The 23,230-nt window shown below is 41.7% G+C and overlaps 1 protein-coding gene and 1 non-coding gene across 11 annotated transcripts in view; both read right to left on the bottom strand.

The window, feature by feature from the left end:
* Positions 1–23,230, bottom strand: part of DTNB (dystrobrevin beta) — a 218,432-nt gene that overhangs the window by 57,403 nt on the left and 137,799 nt on the right. For 9 of the 10 annotated variants that reach the window (XM_067294496.1, XM_067294497.1, XM_067294500.1 and 6 more), the window contains 3 exons: positions 12,262–12,347; positions 10,138–10,251; positions 6,732–6,828 (listed from right to left, as the gene is read on the bottom strand). In XM_067294496.1, coding sequence (XP_067150597.1) covers positions 6,732–6,828; positions 10,138–10,251; positions 12,262–12,347 — 297 coding nt within the window. Of the gene's footprint in view, positions 1–6,731; positions 6,829–7,770; positions 7,875–10,137; positions 10,252–12,261; positions 12,348–23,230 lie in introns of those variants that run through there. The other variant, XM_067294504.1, reaches the window with a different exon arrangement.
* Positions 12,784–12,947, bottom strand: LOC136991715 (U1 spliceosomal RNA). Its single transcript, XR_010883927.1, has one exon. It is a non-coding gene; the product is annotated as a U1 spliceosomal RNA (small nuclear RNA).

Raw genomic sequence — 23,230 nt, 5'->3', positions numbered from 1 at the left:
GGAGGCAAAAGCACTGAGGCTGCGGAGTAAGTAAAAATATGCGGAGACAAAGCTCTTTGCTGCGAAGCAAAAGCACAACTTCTATCAGTGTGGATCACTACTAATCTGGAAGACTGAGAAAGGTGAAAAATGGATGAATTTATCCTCTTTCGAATGACAGAAACGTACATTATGGTCTCTGCTGGGCCAGCAGTATCACTCTCTAACTTCAGCTATAAAAGCATCACTGGCTATGGGCAAAATATAACACAGTCAGGAGGTTCTTTCATAATTCAAATGATTTTATAGATTTTTGTCCTTGCGAGACATGCAGCAACAGGAACACCACTATCAGCTGTAAGGGCTACTCGGTCACAGTACCGGTGGCAGCTGCCGTGGCTCGGCAGGCGGAGGAGCCCGGTGTTTGTGGTGGTGCGTTAGGGTGGCAGCACGCTTTTGAGGATCCTCGTGTACGCAGAAATAGCGATTACAGCTTTTTCAGCCTAACAGTGAGGGTTCCCTCCAACAGCGCCTTTGCACAGACCGTCACTGCAGAGGGCAGCAGGCCACTGGCAAGCATGTCCCCCCAGAAATTCGGTTCACAGAATTAAAATTCAGGGAATAGAAGTTCCTTCTGGCCTTAAAATCTGTGAACCCATTTATCCACCTTTCCTCACTTATTGCCTATCCGAGCAAGTCTAACCAGAACCTGTCGCCTAATTTTGAGTAGTTTCTTCTCACTGACCACTATATTGAAAGATAAAGATATTTTCAGAACTGCGCCCTAAGGGCGCAACAGGGATATCTGGAAATGACTGCAGAGATTTACAGTAATACATAACCAGAGAGACTTCTGATTTTTTTCTCTCACGGCTTGAGGTTCTTTCATATATATATTTAGGCACTGATGTAGCAGATGCAGGATACGGTTCCACTGCACCGTGAATCAGTATCAGCTGGGGAGGCCGCTGTGGCCCTCCCCAAACTCCCGCATGTTTCCAGTTGTTCCTTCTACCAGCACTGGGACTCACGGGACCAGATGGTGAAGCAGGTCAGGGAAATGATCTCAAATGATCTCAACTCCACAAAAAAAGTTGTTAGTTTGAAAAATGAGGCTTTAGCATTAGCTGCAGATGTGAAAAAAATCTCAAGAGACATGCAGCTTTGCTAGAAGAACTGAACAGTTATTAGATAAATCAGCAAATCAAATAGTGAGGAAATTCTCATTGAGGAAATGGAAAAAAAGCGAAATGGGATATATTTGCTGAATATCCTTGCAGCTTAAAGAAACAACCCTGCAAGAAGGCAGACAATCATCCCTGGTGACTATATATTAGGAGAGTGCTTGCTAATGGCACTAAGTGATTACAGAAGACTTCAGAGGACTTTGAAACAGAGCTGAAGAAAAGCGAAGACTAAGCCAACACCCGGATGAGCAAAAGAAGATAAAAAGTACTCAAAAGAAGCCACCGACAACACAACTGACGGATCGTCACCAGGCCACCTTTCAGCTCAGATGGACAGCCTGTATCTCCTACGGGGAATGGGTCCTGGCCCCTGCTGACTGCTACATCGTGCTTGGAGATCACCTGGGACAACGCGAGGAGGCCTGGGCCAAAAGCACGTCAGGGGCCACTCCAGCAGCCTGGCAGGACGGGTAAGTGGGTGTCCATCCACGGGATGCTTGCTTGCACTAATGAACTGACCAGGGCAGACACAGCCAGGGATTCACAAGTGTATTGAACAGTGACAGCACTCAGTAAAGAGCTGGATGACCAAAACGTCTCCTTCAGGAAAAAAAGCCCAACAAATCCCTACAACTGTATAACTGAAACCTCCTAACAAAAATGTTAAATCACTGATTATAACCCATTTAGGCAGAAGGAGAAGTAAAAGATGTGGAATGACACTGTATGCAAAAAACACCCTTAGCTGTAATTTGTGACACTGCAGGTAGATCAATGTGCAGATGACTAATCATGAGAGCAGGACACTCCTCGGGGGTTTGTGTCCCTCTGCACTAGTACCGAAACCAGCCTTTCTCCGGCAGGGGTTTAACCAGCACAGCGTGGGGGTTCACCTCTTGCAGCTACCGGCTCGGGCTCAACAAAACAGGGTGAGAACAAGCCTGCACCAACCTCTGGACGGTCCCTGAGAGCTGCTCCAATGCGGCTGGCTTGGGGCAGAACTGGACATGGGACATGGGATGTGGGACGTGGGACCTGCTGCCGATCAAGCGGCACAAGTGACGGTGGGCCCGTGCTCCGGCCGGCGCCCTCCCACCGGCTGCTTTACTAGCAGAGAAGCAGCCTCACAAACTGCTGAACCGATGCACAGGACAGAAGGGTTTTCTAACAAAAAGATGCTGCAACCAGTCTGCAGAAACTTTCTCTTGGACGTCTTTACGATGCAGATAGATAAGCTGATTGGTGACTATGATCCTGACACGACTACACTTAATACAGTCAAGAAGAGGACAGTATCAACTATCATAAATGCTTTATACTATAAAATGAGTAATTTTTCAGGGTTTAGAGAAGTTACAGGTGAAAAGGTAGGAAAATCCAGGGATTAAAATATATGAACAAAGATGTGGAGGAAGTTCTTTAGAAATAACTGTTAGCTACAACATCAGAGCACAGCAGAGTTTGGGTAAAAACTCCTGACACTTTGAACAGGGTTCATCTGTACTCATTGAAAAGACAGGCATCTAATACCATCTAACCATCTCAGCTCCCTCTACATTTAGTGAAAAGAAAAAAGAGACGATCCTCTTGGGAACAACCATGTCCTTCCAAAGATACGCTTTCCTCTCTCTCTTGTTTACGGATGGAGGCAACATACCAAACTTTCAGACAACCAAAGTTAGGTAGGGAGAATCTAACTCCGAATGGTAAAATGAAGGTAGCATTTAAAATGTAAAAAATAGTGTATAAAAACATGGAAAAATACAAATGCTTAACAGTATTATAAACAAAACTTCTGAAGTGCACAAAATGATGAGAGAAGCTAAAAACTTCAGGGAAAAATTAATGTCTAGCACGGCTAGAGCCACCCAGAAGCAGAGTTTAAAATGAATACAAACATCAGAAACAAAAGAAAGCCTTGAGTTGGTGTGTATTGTTTCTTGATAGCGATGGGAAAATTCTTAATATGGAAACACGACTTAATATTTCTGTTCTGTGTTTGAATAATAGGACGATGAAGTATTTTTCTCTTGTAGTTTCCATTAGCAGTGGAACAGTGAAGTCCTTTCCACTAATAATGAAAAAAGTTGCTAAAGAGTATCTACCAGAAATACTATTTTTAGATCAGTACGTCTGGGCAGCTTGTAGCCCAGAATCTTAAAATAATTACATGAAGAGGCATCTGGTTCGGTTAAGGTAATTTAAATAAAGTTTGTAGTAGATCCTGGAACACCAAGGAAAGTCTGATAGACTGGGATGTGCTGTCTTGCACTGATATCTGAAAGGGAGGTAACACAACCCAAGTAAGTACAAATATCTTTCCCTGTCAATTTATTCAAAGTAACAGAAATACTGATACAAGATGCAATTGATAAGGAATATAAGTAGCATTATGGCTTCATGGAAAATAGGCCAAAAAATCTGATTTTGTTATGTGAATATATTACACGTTTGACTTCTAAAGGAACTGCATAGATGTAGTAATTTTCCTATGACACAATTTACTCATGGTGTTCTCATTAAACAGCGAGCACTATACAAAATCAGTAAACACATGTTACATAGAATAAGAATTGGATAACTGACAGCTTTCAAAAAGCAGTCATTGGTGCAGAAATGCACAAAAAGGAGAACAGTGACGAAGAGTAATGAAACTCCTCCTGTAACTCTCTGTATGGTGTTGCTAAGACTTAGAGAAGAATTCAGTTTGCTTTTTCACAATTTAAAAATATTATTAAAAATCTGGAGAAGGTGAAGAAATCAACCATAAAAATGACTGAATTACAATATTGTGAGAAACTCAGCAGACCTCTGCCTGTTTAATTGACTCAAAAAAGAAGATTGAAAAGTGAGATGAGTAAGTATCTTCACAGGAAAAAAACAGGGCTATTGAAGTACTCTTCGATTTAATGGAGGAGAAACCACATGCACCAAAACCAGTGGGTGCAAGCTGAATCTAAATACATTAAAATTGAAAATGAGGCATAAATTTTTAACTGTGCAAGCAAATTTGCATGGGCAGTGGATTTTCCATTTCTGATATCTTCAGTTCAAGACCAGATGTCTTTCTGGAAGATGCTTTAACCCAACAGAAGCTTTCAGGCTCCATATAGAACTAACAAGGGGAAAATCAAAGCGCTATAGTACAGAGCAGGTCAACCCGGGTGGTTACAATAGTCATCGGATCATATGATAATTCAGGTTGGAAGGGACCTCAGGAGGTCTCTAGTCCAACCTCCTGCTCAAAGTAGGGTCAACTTGATCTCACATCAGGTTGCTCAGAGATTTATCTAGGCTGGTTGTGAAAACCTCCGAAGATGGAGACAGCACAACCTCTCAGGGTCCCTGCTCCACTGTTTGATTGTCCTCATGGGGAAAATTTTTTTCTTTATATCCAGTCCTATTCGCCCTTAAAAATTTCAAATGATTTGGGGAACTGGGGGAGTCAATGAAAAGATACGAGATTCACAAATGATAAGACTAATAAGAGGCAGCGTCTAAACTAACCCGTGTAATACAGGCTACAAAATAAAGTTTGCATCAAGCTCATAATTTCTGGTGGAGGTGGACTGCACAATTCAACTTAGTGAGTGGGTACCAAAAACATTAGTTTATCAAATGTGGGTTGGTTACAGTTCCCTTCCTTCTGCTTCAAAGTTCCTGCCTCCCTCCTATGTCTCCCCAACTGCAGTACCTGCCATTTGTCCTCTTGTGCTCTTTCCTCACTGCAGTATCCTCTGTGCTTTCCTTATCGGCACGTTACGATTTCGGTATCCTCTGCTGCTACACAATATGCCACATTCACTTGTCCTGCCAGTTGGGCCAGAGGAAACGCACACTGTTTGGGCAGTTAGGAGACGAGGACGTGATGGCCAGGCAGAGAGAAGAGGTTTTGCCTGCTGCCTGCCTGCCTGCCTGCCTGCCACCTCTGGGATATGGGGTGCATAAAGCTCTGCAGGTTGCTCTGTGGCCCCGCGTGTCGTACAGGCTCAAAGGAGTGCATCTCCTAGCAAGACAGTCAACCCTGCCTCTAAGGCTTTCAAAACAGAAGAGCAGAAGGTCAGGCCAGATCACAGAGCAGCCGTTCACCCTAATGAAGACGCTAACATTTACATGAGGCGGTGTTTTGGGGGATTTATTTGCAAAGGCTTACGAGTGCTATGAAAATAATAGGGCCTCCAAAAATCTCAAGCAAGAGTTTGTCACCATGTTAATACAGATATCAAAACTAAGTCTGTTATAAAGAGGTTCTCAGAATGTGGGCAGCAAAAAAGTTTTAAATGCTATGAGTGTGGTCATCTGAACCACAAAGAATCACATTCTTTCTGATACAACAACTTCTTATATTAAAAATTTTTTTTTAATTTGTATTTCAGTTTTGGATGCCCATCTGCAGAGATACTGCACTTTGACTTACAAAGGTTTAGGGTCCACAGACTTCAAGCTGAATTTTTGACTGTCTTCAGCAATTTTAGAAAACAGACATCAACAGGCTGAACAGTAAAAAATTATAGTGTACAGAATCACTGACAAAAAAACATATCCCGCAAACATTAATTCTAAGTATGTGCTCATCTGCACAAGGTAATTAGCTAAAACAACTGCCTTCAAATGGTATTCTATTATAGCCTCTTGTATACACATTTTTATTCCAGGTTGCAAATCTAATCTGAAGAGTGACTGCACTTTAAATTTATACACTATGTGAATTCATTATCAGTTTCAAGTGCAGACAAGCTCTGAATTTGTCTGGAAATATCAACATGTGCCTATAACTCATCTACAAAACCTTGTGGTCCTATCAGAGTAATTTCTGGGATCTGTCTCCCACTTCTTCCGTTGCCTATTATATCCTCGTTGCATCCTGTCTTAGTTGGAAAATTCTTTGAGTAAGGACAACCTTTTCCCATTCATTTTATAGAATGAGGCTCTTATCCAATTTAAAGAATGGAAAGAATAAATGCATAACAGTAGTTCAGACTAATGTCTATGAGATCAACTCTGAAAAAAATAATGGATCCTCACTGAAAAAAATAACGACCCTCATCAGAAGTCCAAACAATAACGTGCACTATAAATCAGAGCCAATACCTCTGTTCTCTAAAGCAGAACGAACAGACTCTACAGATGTCGAAGGATTAGCGTAATGCTACCTGGCAACACACGCTGCAATGCCATTGGGGAGTCAGAGCCCGAGATGCAGGAACTAGAGCTTCCTGTTAAACTTGGAGGACTGAACTGTCACCCAGAAGAGTAGATGTGCTCTTTCCTCCCTGCAATATCCTGATGATTACCAAATCTAACACTTTCTCTCCAAAGCTTTCCAAATCTTACGGGTCCTCAATAATGTTAACCAAAGAAGCAGCATATGAGCCTGAAGACCCATTAACCATCTGGACCAATACGCAGAGCCAGTGTAGAAATGACTATTGCAAACTTCTTCCATTGCTTATGAAGTATGTATAATGATAAGGCCAGCAAAGTAAGAATCTCAGAACAGCAGCAGCGAATGCCAGACCTGTGGAAGAGAAGGCTGTGCTGCATTTCCGAAATAAAATGGCTTACTTTGAGCAGCTTCATTAGCCCTTCAAGCTGCACCATCAGCTCTCTTCTGCTCTCCTGAAGCGCAGACATCCTCTGTTCTAGTTCATCCTTTCTCTGCCTGTTCAAGTTACATGAAATAAAGTGTCAGAAAATAAACTTCAGGTATTTTGAAATCACTTCAGGAAAATCACCGATATAACTATGTCTCTCATCACTCCCCCCCGCCTCCAATTTAAAAAAAATAGAGCAAACTACAGTACAATCACCATGAATTTCACATCCGACAATCAGGCTTTTCATTTAAAATCCAGAAATCTGAAGTCAGAGCATTCATAGCAGGAAATACTTTTTTAAAGCACTGCATTTTGAGAAAAAAGCCAGCTTCTTTTTAAGAACACCCTTAATAATGTCAGACCCAGGCATCCTGCAGAGGTGTCATACAAGTAAGAATGAACTATGGGAGGAAAAAAAGAAAAAAAGAGGAATAAAGGTTGCACATATTTGGAAAGGAAAGGCACTGGGCTATCACCCATCTTAACGGAGACTCTGCAGAACTATTTCTATCTAATAATGTGACGTATAATCTTCGAAATATTTGCTGTACCAGAACCCATGTTCATTCTAACAAAATTAACAATAGGAGGTAGTAAGTGACCTTCACTTTCCCGGGCATAATAAAAAAACCACTGTGTTTCTACAGATGCCAGAATGAATGCCTATCTGTGAGAGATTTAAGAAAATATGACCGTATGGTTCTATTTTATCTTTAAAAAAATAAAGAAGTAGCTAATATAAGGAAAAATTCAGAGATGAACTGTACACAGGGATGGTCACTTAGAGTGATTTAGCTTTATATGTTTATATGATCTGTTTTTTCTCTCTAGGTCAGTTCAAAGTCTGTATCCCTTTTTTCTATAACTATCACCATTAATAATTAATTAGCTATTAGCTAATTAGCTATAATAATTAATTAACATAATTAATATCAACAATTTTATAATTACTATAATTAATTGTAATATAGCATTTTGGTAAAGATTAAAAATAATGTAAAACCAACATATTGAGTAAGTGTAGCTCTCCAAAGGTATTTGTTAATGAAGAATCAACATCAAGGTGTATATCTGATTTTGGCTTATGTTACTCAGTTTTCTTTCCAATGACCTAGGAAGAAAGAGGAGGTACTGTTTGTCAATGACAAAAACATGTTAAATGCTACAAAATACAAATGACAGGTCAGCCTCCGGCGACGTAAATGGAGAGGTGCAGCTTGAGGCATCTGCCTGGAGCAAACAGATCCACGGCACCTGCGGATAAATGAGCATCCTGTGCGCTTGCAGCAGAAGAAAGCAAGCACATCTGCACTACAAGGCAGGCACGGGAAAGTACCACTACTGAGACTACTTAGGGGTACTGCAGCCACTTCTGGTGCCCATATAAACAGAAAAGATCTGGATGATTTAGAAAAAACTTGACAGCAAGCTAAAGAGATAGCTGGAGACCTGGCCAACCTGTTTTATGGAGAGACTGAGGAACTTCAAGCTATTTACACAGAAGAAGGTTAAGAGCAGAAGGAATCAAAATCTCTAAATACTTATATGGAGAGAGGAATTTTGAAAAAGAACTCTTTGGTCTAGCAGCCAGAAGCACACAAAAAAACAAGGTTTGGAGAATGGCACCAGGCATATGAAGGTTAGAAATAATGTGCACACTTTCAGTCCACTTAGCACAGAAATGAACTAGAATGGCGTTAACAGTGTCAAAGAACGTGGTATTCTCTCCATCATGTAAAATGAGGGCTTGAATGCTTTTTTGAAATGGAAGCTCTAACCCAGTCAAAAAGGGTTTTGTAAGAGCATTACTGAGAGAAATTTTCTAGCCTGGGCTATTTAGAAGGCCAGGCTGGACGATCACGATGACTCTTGATAGTCTTTATAAGCTGTAACTCAAACTTTTTTTCTCTAGTGACTATTTACTAAAGGCATTTAAAATTTGAAGCTGAGAAGCAGCTGCAATAATCATTCAACTTTTTTCCTTTAGCAAAATACAAGCCCTTTAATTCCTCCCAGTTAGCTCTGTTTTATGCCCAATAACCTGTATTTTGGTAAAGTATCTTCAGGAAAGACATCAAGGGACTGAGAATTCACTGCTCTTCAGATTATTGCCTCCCTTTGAAAAACATATACCTTATTTATGGTCTGAACGTGTTTGGCTTCAACTTTAAGCTCTTGGTTCTTATTATACCTTTCTCTGCTGGATCAAGCAGCTGTTCAATACCCGGTATTTTTTCCTGTGAAGTGCTTATCCACCACAACCAAGTTGCCTCACAATCTCCTTTTGTCCAGCTCCTGAGTATCGTTTGTGGGTATTTTCTGCATCTTCTCCAGTTTTTAAACATTTTAAAAAATATGGAAAGCAGAGCTATGCAAAGCCCATAAGCTAGAGAATCTCTGCGCTAATGCCATTTGGTTGGAGAAGGAAAAATGCTCAGGGAGATGATGAAGTGGATTATAATGTAGCAGATTCCATATGAAAAATGAATGAAAGAAGTTGAAAGATTTTGTAATATGGGGCTGGATCATACTTTACAGACATTGCCTGCTGCTGAAGCGGCTTCCTTCCAGGAGCATTACACTTTAGGGAGAACTTTCAAACATTCAAGGGAAGCACAACTATCGAGCCATTTCCTAAGAGGACAGACAACATTTGCCCCAACAAATGAAATATAATGTAGTTTTCAAAGAGCTCTTGCTGCCAAAGGCTTAAATTTTAGAACCTTCTTTAGATTACAGATGGCATTTTTTTGAAGGTTGAACTGTGAACTAACTAGTAATAGAATAGTTTTTCAATAAATAATATATTCAATAAGTTATTCAGTTAAATATAGCCAGAGAGTCCTCTTGTCAGTACCCAAACTATGACACACTTCATTCTATAAATACTGACAGTTTTCCCCTGTCACTTCAAAGTGCAAACTTAATCAAAAAGGCTTTGAAGATTCTTCTCCAACTTTGGAAGTAGGTCTGAATGTTTGGAGCTATGAACTTTCAGAGTTTCACTGATTAATTAAATAACTAACATTTATCTTCAACTTTACTCTTTTGGAAAATAAATATTAAGCAGCTAATCCCAATTCTGCTAGTTTTTCTGTGAGTTTTTTTTCTCTACAAATAGTTTTCTGAACTATCCAAAGAATACATTTTAAGTTACATTATTGTTACACATAAATCCATTTTAAAAATGGCAAATTATAATATGCTGTCAGTCTTCAGAATTCAACAGCTTAAAATAACACCTTAGGGTTATCAAAGATACGACAATATTACACTCCTCAATAAAAGTAGCATTGTCTGTGCTACAGAATAGACCACATAGGCTGACTTGGCCAAGTTATCAAATGCACATAAGCTCTAGATATTTCTTTTACCGTAGAAGCCTGAGTTCGGCCAATAAAGTTGGGTTCTGCTGGGCTTTCTCAGGTGTGGGCTGGGAGGCTTGCTCATGCTCCAGTCTGAGACGCTGAATTTCTTGGAGTATCTCTCTATTTAAATTACAGAGGGAAGATTAAAGAGGAAAAAGGTCAGCCTCTACACTGCTCTTAAAATACTTATATAAACCTTCAAGCATGCTTTCCATCAATCTCTGACCTAAACACAGCAAGTTTTTTCATGTATGACTGGCACAGATTCAAATCCAAGAAAGGTAAGCTAGTGCAGTCCAATGAGTTGCTATAATACGCATAGAAAATTCATTATTTAAGTAATGAGAAATATGAAATCACTTCTGTGCCATATGCTGGCAATGTCTCTTCAAAACCGTTCATGTGGTATAGGCTCAGAGGCTGTTTGAGATGGAATAGAGTTACATTTTCAGCATAACCTGCTCTTTTCTTTGCACCTACTGTAGGAAAGACTTGAAGCAGCACTGCCAGCATTTGCGGCGGCGGCGCCGGCCCTGGTTCGTTTCCTGCTCACCTTTGTAAGGTCTCCTGGCAGGTCAGCAGGAGTGAGAAAAACAACAGCTTCTGACCACATCAGCTCAAAGTAACGGAGACAAACTGGTCATGAGGTCTCACCAAGGGAAGGCAATCAGGCAGCATCCCTGCTGCCCCGTGCGTGCTCCGAAGTGCTGCTGTGTTCGGTGCAGCTGCAGGTTAGGAGACTTATCACTGACTGCTAAGGCCTCATTTATTAAAATGTAAAAGACTCCTGATCCGAGAGTGAACATTATAATCTCTAATTCTCTCCCCCTGTTCTTTTTAAAAACTGCTGAGCTGCTCTTCCTACAAGGTTTCGTAACAGCACTGATTTAGATCTGCTTTATCTGCAATCTCCATGAATAATTTGAAATACCTGCCAACTCTCTTGGTAGCATGCTTACACCATGCAAGGATCAAGCTGTTCCCACACTCTCCAGGAACTGGGGCTCCTCCAAAGTGACCTTATCAGGTATGTTCGTCTGGTCTGCTCAAGACCCCCGGGGCTGTGCAGACGACAGCCCACCCCCGCGAGCTCGGGCGCAGCTGGAGCTTGTCCTCTGGAGCACGCGGAGACCTGAGCACCCCTGGCTGTCCCTAGGCAGCCTACGGGCTGTCTACGCAGTGAAACACATTACGCTTGCAACTGCTCCAAAGGCTGCTTTTTTTTTAAAGTTTCTTAGCTTCTCTTAGCCAGAGAAACATGAACTCAAAACGGGGGTGCTGAAGAAGCAGGTAAGTGCAAAGGCAGTATTACGATAAAGACCGAGTGCTCTTAATGGTCTCTAAGAGGGACTTAACAGTCCCTCTGCAACAAGAAGAAGGAAACCCAACTCCTACAGTTCCTCTCTCCTATTTCTTCCAGGCCTCGCAGTTTCTTTAGACTTTTTCTTGTCTTCCAGCAAATGGAAAAAAATCCCCATTCTTCTCACATTACATTTGTTTACCACAGTCTTTCAAAAACGACCTGCTTGCTCCACTGTACAGTAGCTGATTTATTCTGTTGCTGCCATCTGAATGGCTCATTCTGCCGTAAGACGTTTGCTGGGTTCGGAGCTCCTGATGCTCGGGGCCAGTTAAAGAGATTTTGTGAAGTCTCGGGGCAGGGAACACTAGGGAAATCATCGCCCTGTTGCGGTTTCTCTACATGGAGGCCCCTTTGCTCTGCGTGTTTCTGTGTCTCCTTATTGTGGTTAGGATGGAAACAACCATTTCAGGGCAGTAAACTGTAAAATATTCTCCTTTAAGATAGCGCAACGTTTTCAAATCAAAGACACAGTGGTGAGCACTGATGTCCATGCTTAAGGCAGATCTTCACTTTTTCCCAAACTGCGGCTCATGCGGGTACACCCAGTCCAGTTTCAGCCTGCTCCCTGGGGAAATGAGGGCCCTGCAGCTGCATCAGCACTGAGCTAAGTGCTTAATGACTCAGATACATCTTTCAATGAAAGAGCTAGGAAAACCATCCGGTTAATATAATGCAAAAGGTTAAATATAATAAAGCATTACTACTAAAAGCTTTTCTCTCCTCAAATGTTGTTTGCAAAAGAACACCGACCAAAGCTTGTCCTTTACCTGTTTTTGTTTTCCAGCTCTGCTATCAGCTGTCTTTGTTGTTTATTGGCATCGAAGTTGAAACCCAGGTCTGCTGGTGGGCGAGGCTGGTGGGTGAGGAACAGAGAAAAATCAAACACAGTACTCATTACCTCTTACTACGTATGACATGTTGTATGGATTCAGTCCCGTATTTGCTAAATGCCATGGCACAACGCTTACAGCCCAGAATGAAAAACAGTTAAAATAACTGTGCTGAGACAGACTTTTGAGGCACATCTCCATGCAGTTTCACAGCTGATTTGATCCGATCTCAGTGTGGGCTGCTGCTGAAAGGGTGAACTGGCTGATCACACTCACTGCTACGAACATCTGGCTACGCAGTCAGCCACATCTAGGCATTGCTCAAGTTAACAACTATCCCTACAAATAAGATCAGTTCCTTAATCTTCCCAGCCACGTAAGCATTAGTCATGGCACAAGAAAGAAAGCACGAACACGTTGCTGGGGGCGGGGAAGGACAGCACCTTTCTCTCTCTTTCTCAGGGGAGAGCGCGAACGCAGTCCCCCACTACCACAAATTATGCAGTCGAGTTTCCCGCGTTTGGGGAAATCGCAGGGGTCAGCACACCCGGAGTGCAAGGGATGAGCCTCGCCCTGGGAAAACCACCTGCCTGATCATGGTGTCTCCCCTGCCAGGTAAGTACATGTGAAGCAACCCTCTGCTTTAAGACTCCTGAAACCATACCCTCTGGCCATGTTACATCATTGGTTAACACAATCAGTCTGAAGATTTTTGCTTGTCATTTCTAAGACCTTCAGAAAAAAAAAGCCATATCTACCTGTTCCTACAGCACCGACAGTATTTTTGTTAAAGCAAGTCATTGTCTTTGCTATATGATAAGTTACAAAAGCCAGAACCTTCCTTGTGAAGAGATACAGTTATACATTTTATCATAAAGAAAGTCTTTTAGTGAAATACTGACCTCATACATCAGCTAGTGAAGAAAAATTAGAATACCTTAAGGTAGAATAGTGGTACCTAAACCTCTGCTGAACTGCATAATACATTGCTGACAATGTGACTAACTGATGTTCTACATTTTCTTGTTATAATACATTGGCACTATAGAGTTTCATTTATGCTTTGAAGAATTGGAATTTCTGACAAACTATTTCTAACAGCTTCTGCAGTAAGCTGATATTAATTTCTTCTACAAGAACGCTTTCTGTAGGTCCCATTTCTCCTCTTTCTCCAATTCATCAATTCAGCAATGACACCAGGGTTAAATGAAGTCTTCCAGCTCATTCAGCTTCTGTGATTTGGTCTTAACTAAATGTGAATCAAGACTCACTGGCTAACACTATGTTACTCGGGACCTCCAGGTAGTCTGTCTGCATGCACAGTGTAGGCTCAGTATTGTCAGGCTGCCAAACATTCAGCTTGGTAAGCTAAAGGCCACAAAAGAGGCATTTGCGTAATTTTTCATTGAAATGAACAGGATTATTGATAGACATTAAATTTAAGCATGGTCACTGCCTCTGGAAAATTTAACGCTTTTCAACCCCTAAATTAACAAGCTTCAGTTGAACGGAGGTTGCTGAATACATGCATTTTCCCAGTGAATCCCGACCTTTGTGGCCCTTGTGTTTTGGAATACTTTTCACCAGCAGTCACAATCACTACTGACAAAAGCACTGGGTAATTAAACAAGAATCTGTAGTTTGTAGGAGAATCTGCTGGCAGCTGGGCTGCAGGATGAAGAAGCCAGGTTTATGACCCCAAAACAGAGAGATGTAAGAACTACATTGGATCTTGTGCTGGTTCAATGCATTTTTCCAGTGGAATCCTAAGATGCTGGAAAAGATCAGCAGATCTAAGATGCTTAGGAGGTCTAATAAGACTCAAAATCATCCTTGGGGCCAGCAGACACAATGAGTTGCTCACTCAGAGCTGAGGAGGTGTCTTCATCATGGACAGGCCTCCCTGGCTCAGAAATGCCTGAGGACGGAAGCAGCACACTGGGTCTGCTTCTAACACCAGCTCATTACAACCTAGAGTTTCCTTAAGTTTGAGAAGATACTCTCACATACATCTTTGGAAACTATCAGGGTAGAACAACAGCAGACGGATGGAAAAGCTGGATATCTACCAGAGTGACAGCTCCACGACAAAGTGGACAGAAACTGCTAGGTTTTGAGTTTTGTTTTACTGTGTATGCCTAGAGCCAACCACGTCCAGAATTAGACTTGAATGAAGCACAGTTAGCAATTGCCTTCCTTGGGCAAAGCCCCCAGGGTAGATGGGTTTGTACATGGTAAATGAGCCGTGCTTGAGTGACACACGTAAAAGCTGGCTTTCTGTGCCTTCCTGGGGTGTTCTGAAGGCCACTTCAGGAGCCTCCTAACAATGTGGAAACTGTGTGTTTGAAAGGTGCTTGGTAAGGCAGGTCCCAGGCAAGAAGAAACAAAACAACTTAGGAGTTAAAATCAACAGTGAGAAAAAGAAAAACAAACGAGCATAGAAACCTAAGTGCAGAAACACAGTTACTTGTGGTAGAAAGGCTGAGAAAAATCCTCTCTTCACACAGGTAGCGCAGAGGAACTGATGGTGTAGGATGCCCTCTGCTCTCCACACCTCTGCACCAGGCTGATGTGGGAGAGGAGCTAAAATGCACCGAATGATACAGTTAGGGCAAAAAAAGGTCTCATCTCTAGTGTCTGTAGCAGAGAACCACTTCAAGTGACGGCGGATACAGGGACTCGTTACTAACTGAACGATAAGGGCTTGCTCCTGGGAGACCTCAGGACGCACCGTGCTCAGCCCAGGCACGGCAGGGGCCATATGCTGCTGGCTGCCCCTTTCCAAATAACGCGCTTGTTTGTGCATTTAGGCAACCTGCAACTCCTTTAGGCTGAGGACGGCTGACAACACACACAGGCCTTTGACTTTCGGGGTAGGTGCTGGAGCCTCCAGTGCACAGTGCGGGCAGCAGCACTGTCACCACTCTTTCCACTGAGGTGACCTTAGCAGTCTCTGTGGACATAATGCTTGGTATGACCTGCTGGTTCCCCAGAAACGGTGGGTGACAAAGCAGAAGGCCCCGTCTCCCTCCGCATCCTGCAGCAATCAGCTGCTAGGAAGAAGTGCAGATAACATATTTCACCCGCAGCCTTGAGAGCTTCTGGGGACACAGCAGAGACGCAGGGACCTCTGGAGACTGCCTAGTCCAACCGCCCTGCTCAAGCAGGGTCAACTAGAGCAGGTTGCTCAGGGCCGTGTCCAGTTAGGGATTGAATATCTCCAAGGATGGAGACTCCACAACGTCCCCAGGCAACCTGTTCCAGTGTTTGACCATCCTCACAGTAAAAAAGCTTTTTTGTACATTTAAATGGAATTTCCTGTATTTCAGTTTGTGCCCATTGCCTCTTGTCCTTTCTCCGGGTGCCACTGAAAAGAGTCTGGCTCCATCTTCTTTACTCACCACCATCAGGTACTTACACACATAAAGACCCCACTGCCCCCAAGTCTTCTCTCCTCTCAAGGATAAACAATCTCAGAAGAAAATCCAGACTGCCAGTTCTCCACCAACATCTAAACCTTCCAGGTTCTTAAACGCAATGGTCAGCCTGAAGGTTTCCAAAGCAAATGTCTATGCCTAGTGAATTAAAAAGCATCAGGCAGAGGCATCGGAATTTGATCACCATATTATTAAATTTTTAGTATGGTCCCTGACATATTTTGGCTCAGACTACTAGCTCTCTCAAGCAATTCTCAGCACGGTTTGGGAATTACTACAAGCTGAGAACCAGCTGCAACAGGTGGTTAGTATGCAGCTGTCCTGTTCTGGAGGGTGAGAGCGCTTAATATTACACATGTAAGCAAGGAATGGGCCCTCGAACATTTCAAGGACTGCTATACACAAACCCTAAGTGTCTATCGTATGCTCAGAAGTGCACTCATCTCTCACCTAAAAGTTGTACTAGAGTGTGGACTTTGGAGGACAGGCATCTAAACTCTTGAGTATCCAAAAGGTAAACGTATCAGAGAGTCACGTGAGATAGCATGGAGCCTGTTGGAAAACACAGCAGTAGTATACATCTAATTGTTAGTCCACATGGCCAGAAAGCATCTGACAAAAATTCCAAGCATATCTGACCTTGAATGGGTAATAAAGACACTGCTTCCGCCCCGCATTCCCGAACCAACAGGCACATTACATTCCGGGAGGCAGTGCCCTACCCTCCCTGCTGGAGCTGAGCCACAGCCAAGAATGGGAGCCGCAGACTCCGTCCGGGACACGGCGCTCAGGAGGCAGAGCTGCGACTCTGATCCTTGCTTCTGGGTTTGGTTTAAAAAAAAAAAAATCCAATGGTGGTTTAGTATTAAAAAGCATTATCTGTCCAGAACACAGAGTTTAGAGCTTTGGGGTAAAAATGCAGATTAGAAAAGGGAAAGGACAGACTGAAGGCAACTCAGAGAGAGAGAGATGTTTCAAGTAGCCTGGGCGTGATGAAATTCATCAGAGTACTTAGCTCTGGTTCTTAAATATACCTGAAACAATCTCAAAGCTTTTGTGCTCACCTTTAAAAACCCTAGTTTTCTCAGGTAATGTTCCAGAGGCTAACACGGGGTATCCCAAAGTTTACATGGAGAGCCAACAACTATAGACCAATCGGCTTTACTGCAGTTCTTGGGGATAAACACAAAATAAAACTACTTGTAAATACCTAGAAGATAAGCTAAGTAATAGTCGACATGGAGTTTTTACGAACAAACCATGTCAAAGTGAACTACTTTCCTTCCACAACAAAAAATCAAATCTTACAGATAGGAGAGAAACCATTAACATGATATACTTTTGCTTCAGGATTGCTTTGGACATTGTCTTCCTGACAGCCTTCTAAGTGGGCCAGACAAGCAGTCTGGAGGAAATAACTGGAAGGGAGGTGCAGAGCTGCCTTGAAAGCCATACTGAAAAACTAATGATCGTTAGTTCAGTGTCAGACTGGAAGGATCCTCTTGTGGAGTTTTACAGCTTTTCTCTTGGATTTGGATTTCTCTTGGATTTCAACATTTTCATCAAGAACATGGATGATGGAATAAAGAATTTGCTTCTTAAATCTGCAGACTCTGTCACACTGTGTCAAGCTCCTGGTACTTTGGAGGACAATTCTAAAGTATAAACTTATTTCACAAGCCGAAGAAATGTTCTGAAAACGGAGGCTGCAATTCTATTAAGACAAGTGCTTAAGACAAGTCCCAGACTAACTTTTGACATGCCAGTTGCACAAGCACATGAAGGAGAATCAGGAACGAGACGGCAGTTCTGTACAAAAGGAACTGCAAAGGACAGTGCTTCACAACCAAACACGAGTCATTAATGTCATACTGCTGCACAGTCCAGCAATTGGTTGTTTGAACCAGCGCGTGCTATATACTCGAATGCATGACTTAATCCCTGTTCTCTAATTCGGGTGAACTACTGTTTCTAGCTTTAGTATCACAATTCAAAAAAAGCTAAGGGTGAACTGGAGAAACATGGTGAACGGCAAGAATGATCAGAGATCTATAAAACATGACAAGGAGCGAGGACCGCAAGAATGAAGAGAAGAAACAAATGAGAGGAGACAACATAAGAAACTTCACATATACAAAGCTGGTTGCAAAGAGGAAAGTAATATATTATTCTCCAGAGAGAATGGAGAGTTAGTAGGAGGCTCAAACCAAGCAGGGAAGAATTATGTCATAGTTCAGTAAAATCTTTTTAGTGGTAAATTAACTTAAACATTGGAACAAATTGCCTAGTCAGACTTCTTCTGTAGTGGACTCCAACCACTGTTTGTTTTTTAAAAATTACTTGGATAAGCATCTGCTCAAGAATGGTTTAAGCTGATCTGACCTACAGTGGAAAATGTCTGTACGTAGGCCCTCGCTGGCCTTTCCATTATTCAAAACCAGAGAAGCGATGGAACTGAAAGTAAGGTCCTTTTAGTTCTGATCAGTGCTGGGGCAGCGTGCATGTGGAGTGTTCACACTTCCAGTACCGATCTATCACTTTGAAAAAAGATAAGGTGTGTGATCAAATTTTCAAAAGTGATGCCTAATTTTAGTCTTCATCCTGCAGAGAGCAATGTTGTTTGTTTTGCCATTTCTAGCCTCTCTAGATTCCTCACAAGTCACTGTTCCTTTTCAAAGAATGCAATAGAAAAACTCCATTTAATCATACAGACCTAGGTAACTTTGTTCTCTCTATTTAGATTTAGTTTGGAAATACTTAATCTTCTGCTTTCTGGGCTGAAACTTTCCCTGAACATTGCAGTTTTCTAAACAGGAACATCTCAGGATATTCTTCCCCATACATACAAATAAGAACTATTCTATTTTCTAAAAAAAAACCCTTTCCTCTAAAACATCTCCACAATGCCCTGTAACTCATATTTCTATCAAATCCAAGGATATTATAAATGTTATCCATCTTCAGGCTTGTGAGCTCAATAAATACAGCTAACTGAATAAATAACTTCCCATCTCTTCTGCTTTGTTTCAAGTCATTTTTTCCTATACTCTTTAAAACCAGAAAAATCTGACCTCCAGACACCTTTCTGTTCCCAACACTTCTCAAGCTATATGATTAGGTATTCTCTTCCACTCTTCCTTTTGTTTTTAATATCTTTTATTATTCTTGTTATTGGTCTTCTTTCAAATTGCTTTATAAATCTCTAATGACACGTAAGAGAAAACATCATTTCATAGAAACTAATGAAATAACTCACCAACACATTCTCAGCAATGAAGAACTAAGGTTAACTGAGAACTCAGATTTCTTTTCCATACTTTTTTGATGAAGTCTTCATATTTAGCTTCCATTTTTGGGTGGCTTTCCTATTAGCCCAACCATCACATCTATTGCAACCTGTTCTTTCTCCAACTACCCAGAACCTGGAGGTCTTAAGCAGCCTGAATTGTGCAGTATCTGTACAATATTTGACATTTTATCCACAAATGCAGATCTGAGTTCCAAACCCCTAGCGTGCGACGCATCTGTATCGCTTTTTCTCACAGATAGGAACAGTCATCTTAGGATCTGGAAATTCCTAATCAGTTACTCTGTTGACAGGATCAGTAGTGCAGCATGTCTTCATCTTTCGTTGATTCATCACTGCTCAAGAATAATCCCCCAAATTCTTTATGATCTAACTGTGTAATGTAACTATTCTCTCTGTGACAAGCAAGCATCTTGCGGTAGCCCATGAAAAAATACAATGTGCCATAATGAAAGGCTTTACAAGGGACGTGGATCTGAAAGAGTCTGCCATTATTCTTCTCAAGCCTAGCTGATTGCAGATTGTTTTTATGGAGTACATAGTTTAATGAACTCTGGTTCATCCTTTGCAGCTATCTCAAGATGTTGCAACTCTTCTGAATACAGCAGATTTCATTGGCAAAAGAAAATATTATTCAGGCTAAAAGGATGTTGAAATACGACTGAGGAAATAGTGGATACTGTGTGGAACCTGTTGCTGATCTAAGTGTTTCAAATTAAATTCATGAATGAGTAGTGCATTATATTTTGTGCATGTGAGTATTTCAAATGCATCTCCTAAATACTACTATTAGGAGAAAATTATATAGTATGGGCTATCATTCAAATGTGCAAATATCATTTAGGCTTCAGCTTGGACACTGTTTCTAAGACAGCTCTTATTTCTTCCATGAATGAACTCCTCCGGAACACAAGAAAAGAAAATCCTATTTACAGTCACCGCTCTGATTTCTGCCCAGCATTTCATTCATCATTGAGTTCTTACAGCCGCTGTCTTTGGAAGAGTTTTGGGTATATGGTACAGGATTGTGATGGCAAATGCTATTCTCCTAAACCCATGAATTCACCTGAGGATTTGCACGCTACTAGTATTTACCTTGATGAGAGGTACCTGTCCTCTCTGTGAAGTCACATGTGATTCTTGAAATCTCTGCACTTAAGGGAAAAATAAAACCCAAAACACTGGTTTACTAGTCACTGCTCTTAAGTTTGTACTCCATCTTACTGGACAGGTATGAATATGATTTGTGTCTTCCAAGATTTAATACTGTAATTCAGTTCCTTAGAAAGCTTAGTAATTTCAGCTCCCTACCTGCTCAGCAGCACTGAATACCATGGACATATTCACCTTTCTACTCAACTCTTGCAAAGGCATGGGTGAAAGTATGATTATAATTGCTTTCTGCTTTCCTGGTGCTCAGCATGAATGCTGAAGCCTCACCAGTTCTGCAAGGATCATCCAAATGGCAAGTCCCATCCTCTCTCATCAAGAACTCATAAGGAAGATCATAAAATCTCCTTAAATTCCTTAATGGTCAGTAGGAACAGTAAAGCCTGCTAGCACTGTAATTAGCTCTTATGCAGATTGGCCAACAATCTTTAAAGAGAGAACCATGCTGGAACTTCAAGTTGTACAGATATCTGTAATAAGGAGTTTTCAGCCCTTACCTACAGTATACTTTCTTGGATGAAAGCAGAGGATTTAATGCCACTTTTTCATCAAGCCCCCAAAAAGCCAGTTTGGCAAGCACCACATAGTTGTGCTCCTCCACCACCGGGATTTGGAAGAAACTGTCAAAAAATACAAAAGCATGCTTCTCATGGCCACCAAATTCCAGATTCCTTGGTATAAGGACATCATGGTGTCACGGAAAGTCTGAACCAGAATTTCATCTGCTCATTACTGTGGTATCACAGTGTTCTTTATGACCAGCACGCAAAGAAGAGGAAACAAATAACAAAAACAGTTCATATCACTAGTGTATTCAAGAGAAGAAGAAACTGTGCAAGAACCAGGCTGCAGATTTATCCTGCAAAGATGTGCAGCAGAAAATCTAGTTATTTATGTTAAAAAATATTTATAAGAGAAATGTCTAAAAGAACAAAAATTAGATGAAGGGAATATTTGGGTTGTATGTACAGCTTAAATGAGACGAGATGATGAAAGGCTTTTAGCACCACTCACTGCTGAGGGAAGAAGAGCAACCACACACAGTCTTCAAAATAGAGCAATGTGGGCAAGAACTCAGTATCATATTTCATCCAAATCTGAACATTTTTTCCCACCAAGGAAAACTGTCCTAAAATCTCTCTCCCTCTTTATAGTTGAGTATTATCTTATATTCATTAGGTGCTCGTGCTTTTTGCAGAAGCAAGGCAGCACAGGTCGGCAGAGTCCTCCAGAGAGTGCTCCGTCCCAGCGTGCCTCTGCTCCTGCTGACCTCCAGAGGCTGCCGCCTCCCCGGTAGGTCACTCTCCATCAGAAATCAGCGGGAAGCAGCAGGCACTTCTGGCTCACAGTCAAGATACCGACTTGTGCTTGTATGAACCAGCTTGCCCGACTACACCAGCAGAAACCCCGGCGGATCTGGGACTGTACTAACAGCAAAAGGTGGGGAAAAAGAAGAGCTGAGGCAGAGCAGGTGGGAGTAGGAGGTTGAGGAGACGAAGGAGGGATTGGTTTGGAGAAAGAGAGGGGTTGTGTAGGACATTGGTAACAGAGACCATAGGGTTGTTCTATATATATAGCTGAATATACATATAGATTTCCTCCCCAAAAGTACCCTTAACGGCCCTTCCTCTTAAAAACATTCAGTCACCTTTATGCAGGATTACCTATATTCAAGTAACACGGCAGTGTTAAGATGGAGCCTGATAGGAATTCAGAAGGGATTTTGTACATGAAGGTAGATGCGGTGGTGGGGACACAGGAAGCCATTTTCAGTTGCCTGCCTTTATCAAAATGAGGGGGCTTGATAGCAAATACCTGCTTCCTTACCTCAGACTGATAACCTGAACACATCAGCAGAGGGAGACAAACAGACGAAGTTATGATCTTGAAAGACGTGATTTAAACTAAGTTTGGCTTTGTTTAAATTTCCTCACTTTATTCATCTAGTCACCTCCTGCTTTTCTCTCTTTTGCTTTCTATCTAACCAGTCTGGCTTAGCCAGCCAACAGATAATTTAATGCACGGTACTTTGCTGCAAGCAAACTGGCAAGCCAAGCATAGCCCTAAGCAACTTAAATTCAATAAAAGCGCTTTTGTCTTCTGAAGACTGGCTTGAAGAAAACAGGAGCAACCCAGTCAAAGCTTGTTTTGAGCCAACACAGACGAACTGATATCTAACAGTGTATAACTGCACTGGTTGCATGCCATGAGCATCTGCTGCTCTGTTGAGCAAGTAAATCCCCAGTAAGACTTCAAGCAAAAGTTTTCCCCTAAAATTGTTAATGGAATGTATTTGCATTCATATTACAAGTGACATTTATTATAATAATAGTAACAAGCCTGCAGAAGGCATTTTTAACATTTTATCTACTTTGAGAAAGAGCAGAAACTGATGGATTGAGTCAGATTCATAGCCACATAGCCCAACATACACTTTCCAGCAGTGACCACTGTCCCCTGCTTCAGAGAAATGAATAAGCAACTTTGCATTAGGCAGCTGTAGTATCAACAGCGTCTATACTTGGTATCTTCTTAATTCCCAGCAGTTAGTTAGATAATGGTTAAAAACTTAAATACAGCTGCCTCGTCCCTGGTCATTCTAATCGCCCTCTCTGGAAGCTCAGTAACTCTACTGCACCCTTTCTAACATGTGGAGATCAGACCTGCACACAGTAATCAAGATGTGGGCACACCAAGGTTTCTACAGTGGCAAAATAACTCCCTTTCTCTTGTTCTCAGTACCTTGATTATGCTCAACATTTTGTCGGCCTTTTGGCTGCTGCACTTCAAGCCAGTAATTTCAGAGAAGTGACAATGATGACTGCAATCTCTCTTTTCTGAGTTAGAACTGTCGGTTCCAAGTTCAACATTGTGTAGGTATAGCTTAAATTATTTTTCCCTAGATGCATTACCTTAAATTTATCTACACTGACATTCATCTGCCACCTATTTGCCCACTCAGGCAGTTTTGTGTTATCCTCTTGCAGTTTCT

The sequence above is a fragment of the Apteryx mantelli genome, chromosome 3 (genome assembly GCF_036417845.1).
Source record: "Apteryx mantelli isolate bAptMan1 chromosome 3, bAptMan1.hap1, whole genome shotgun sequence".
Classification (NCBI taxonomy): domain Eukaryota; kingdom Metazoa; phylum Chordata; class Aves; order Apterygiformes; family Apterygidae; genus Apteryx; species Apteryx mantelli.
Note: the sequence above shows the minus strand (reverse complement) of the source record. Positions and strands in the feature narration are given on the sequence as shown.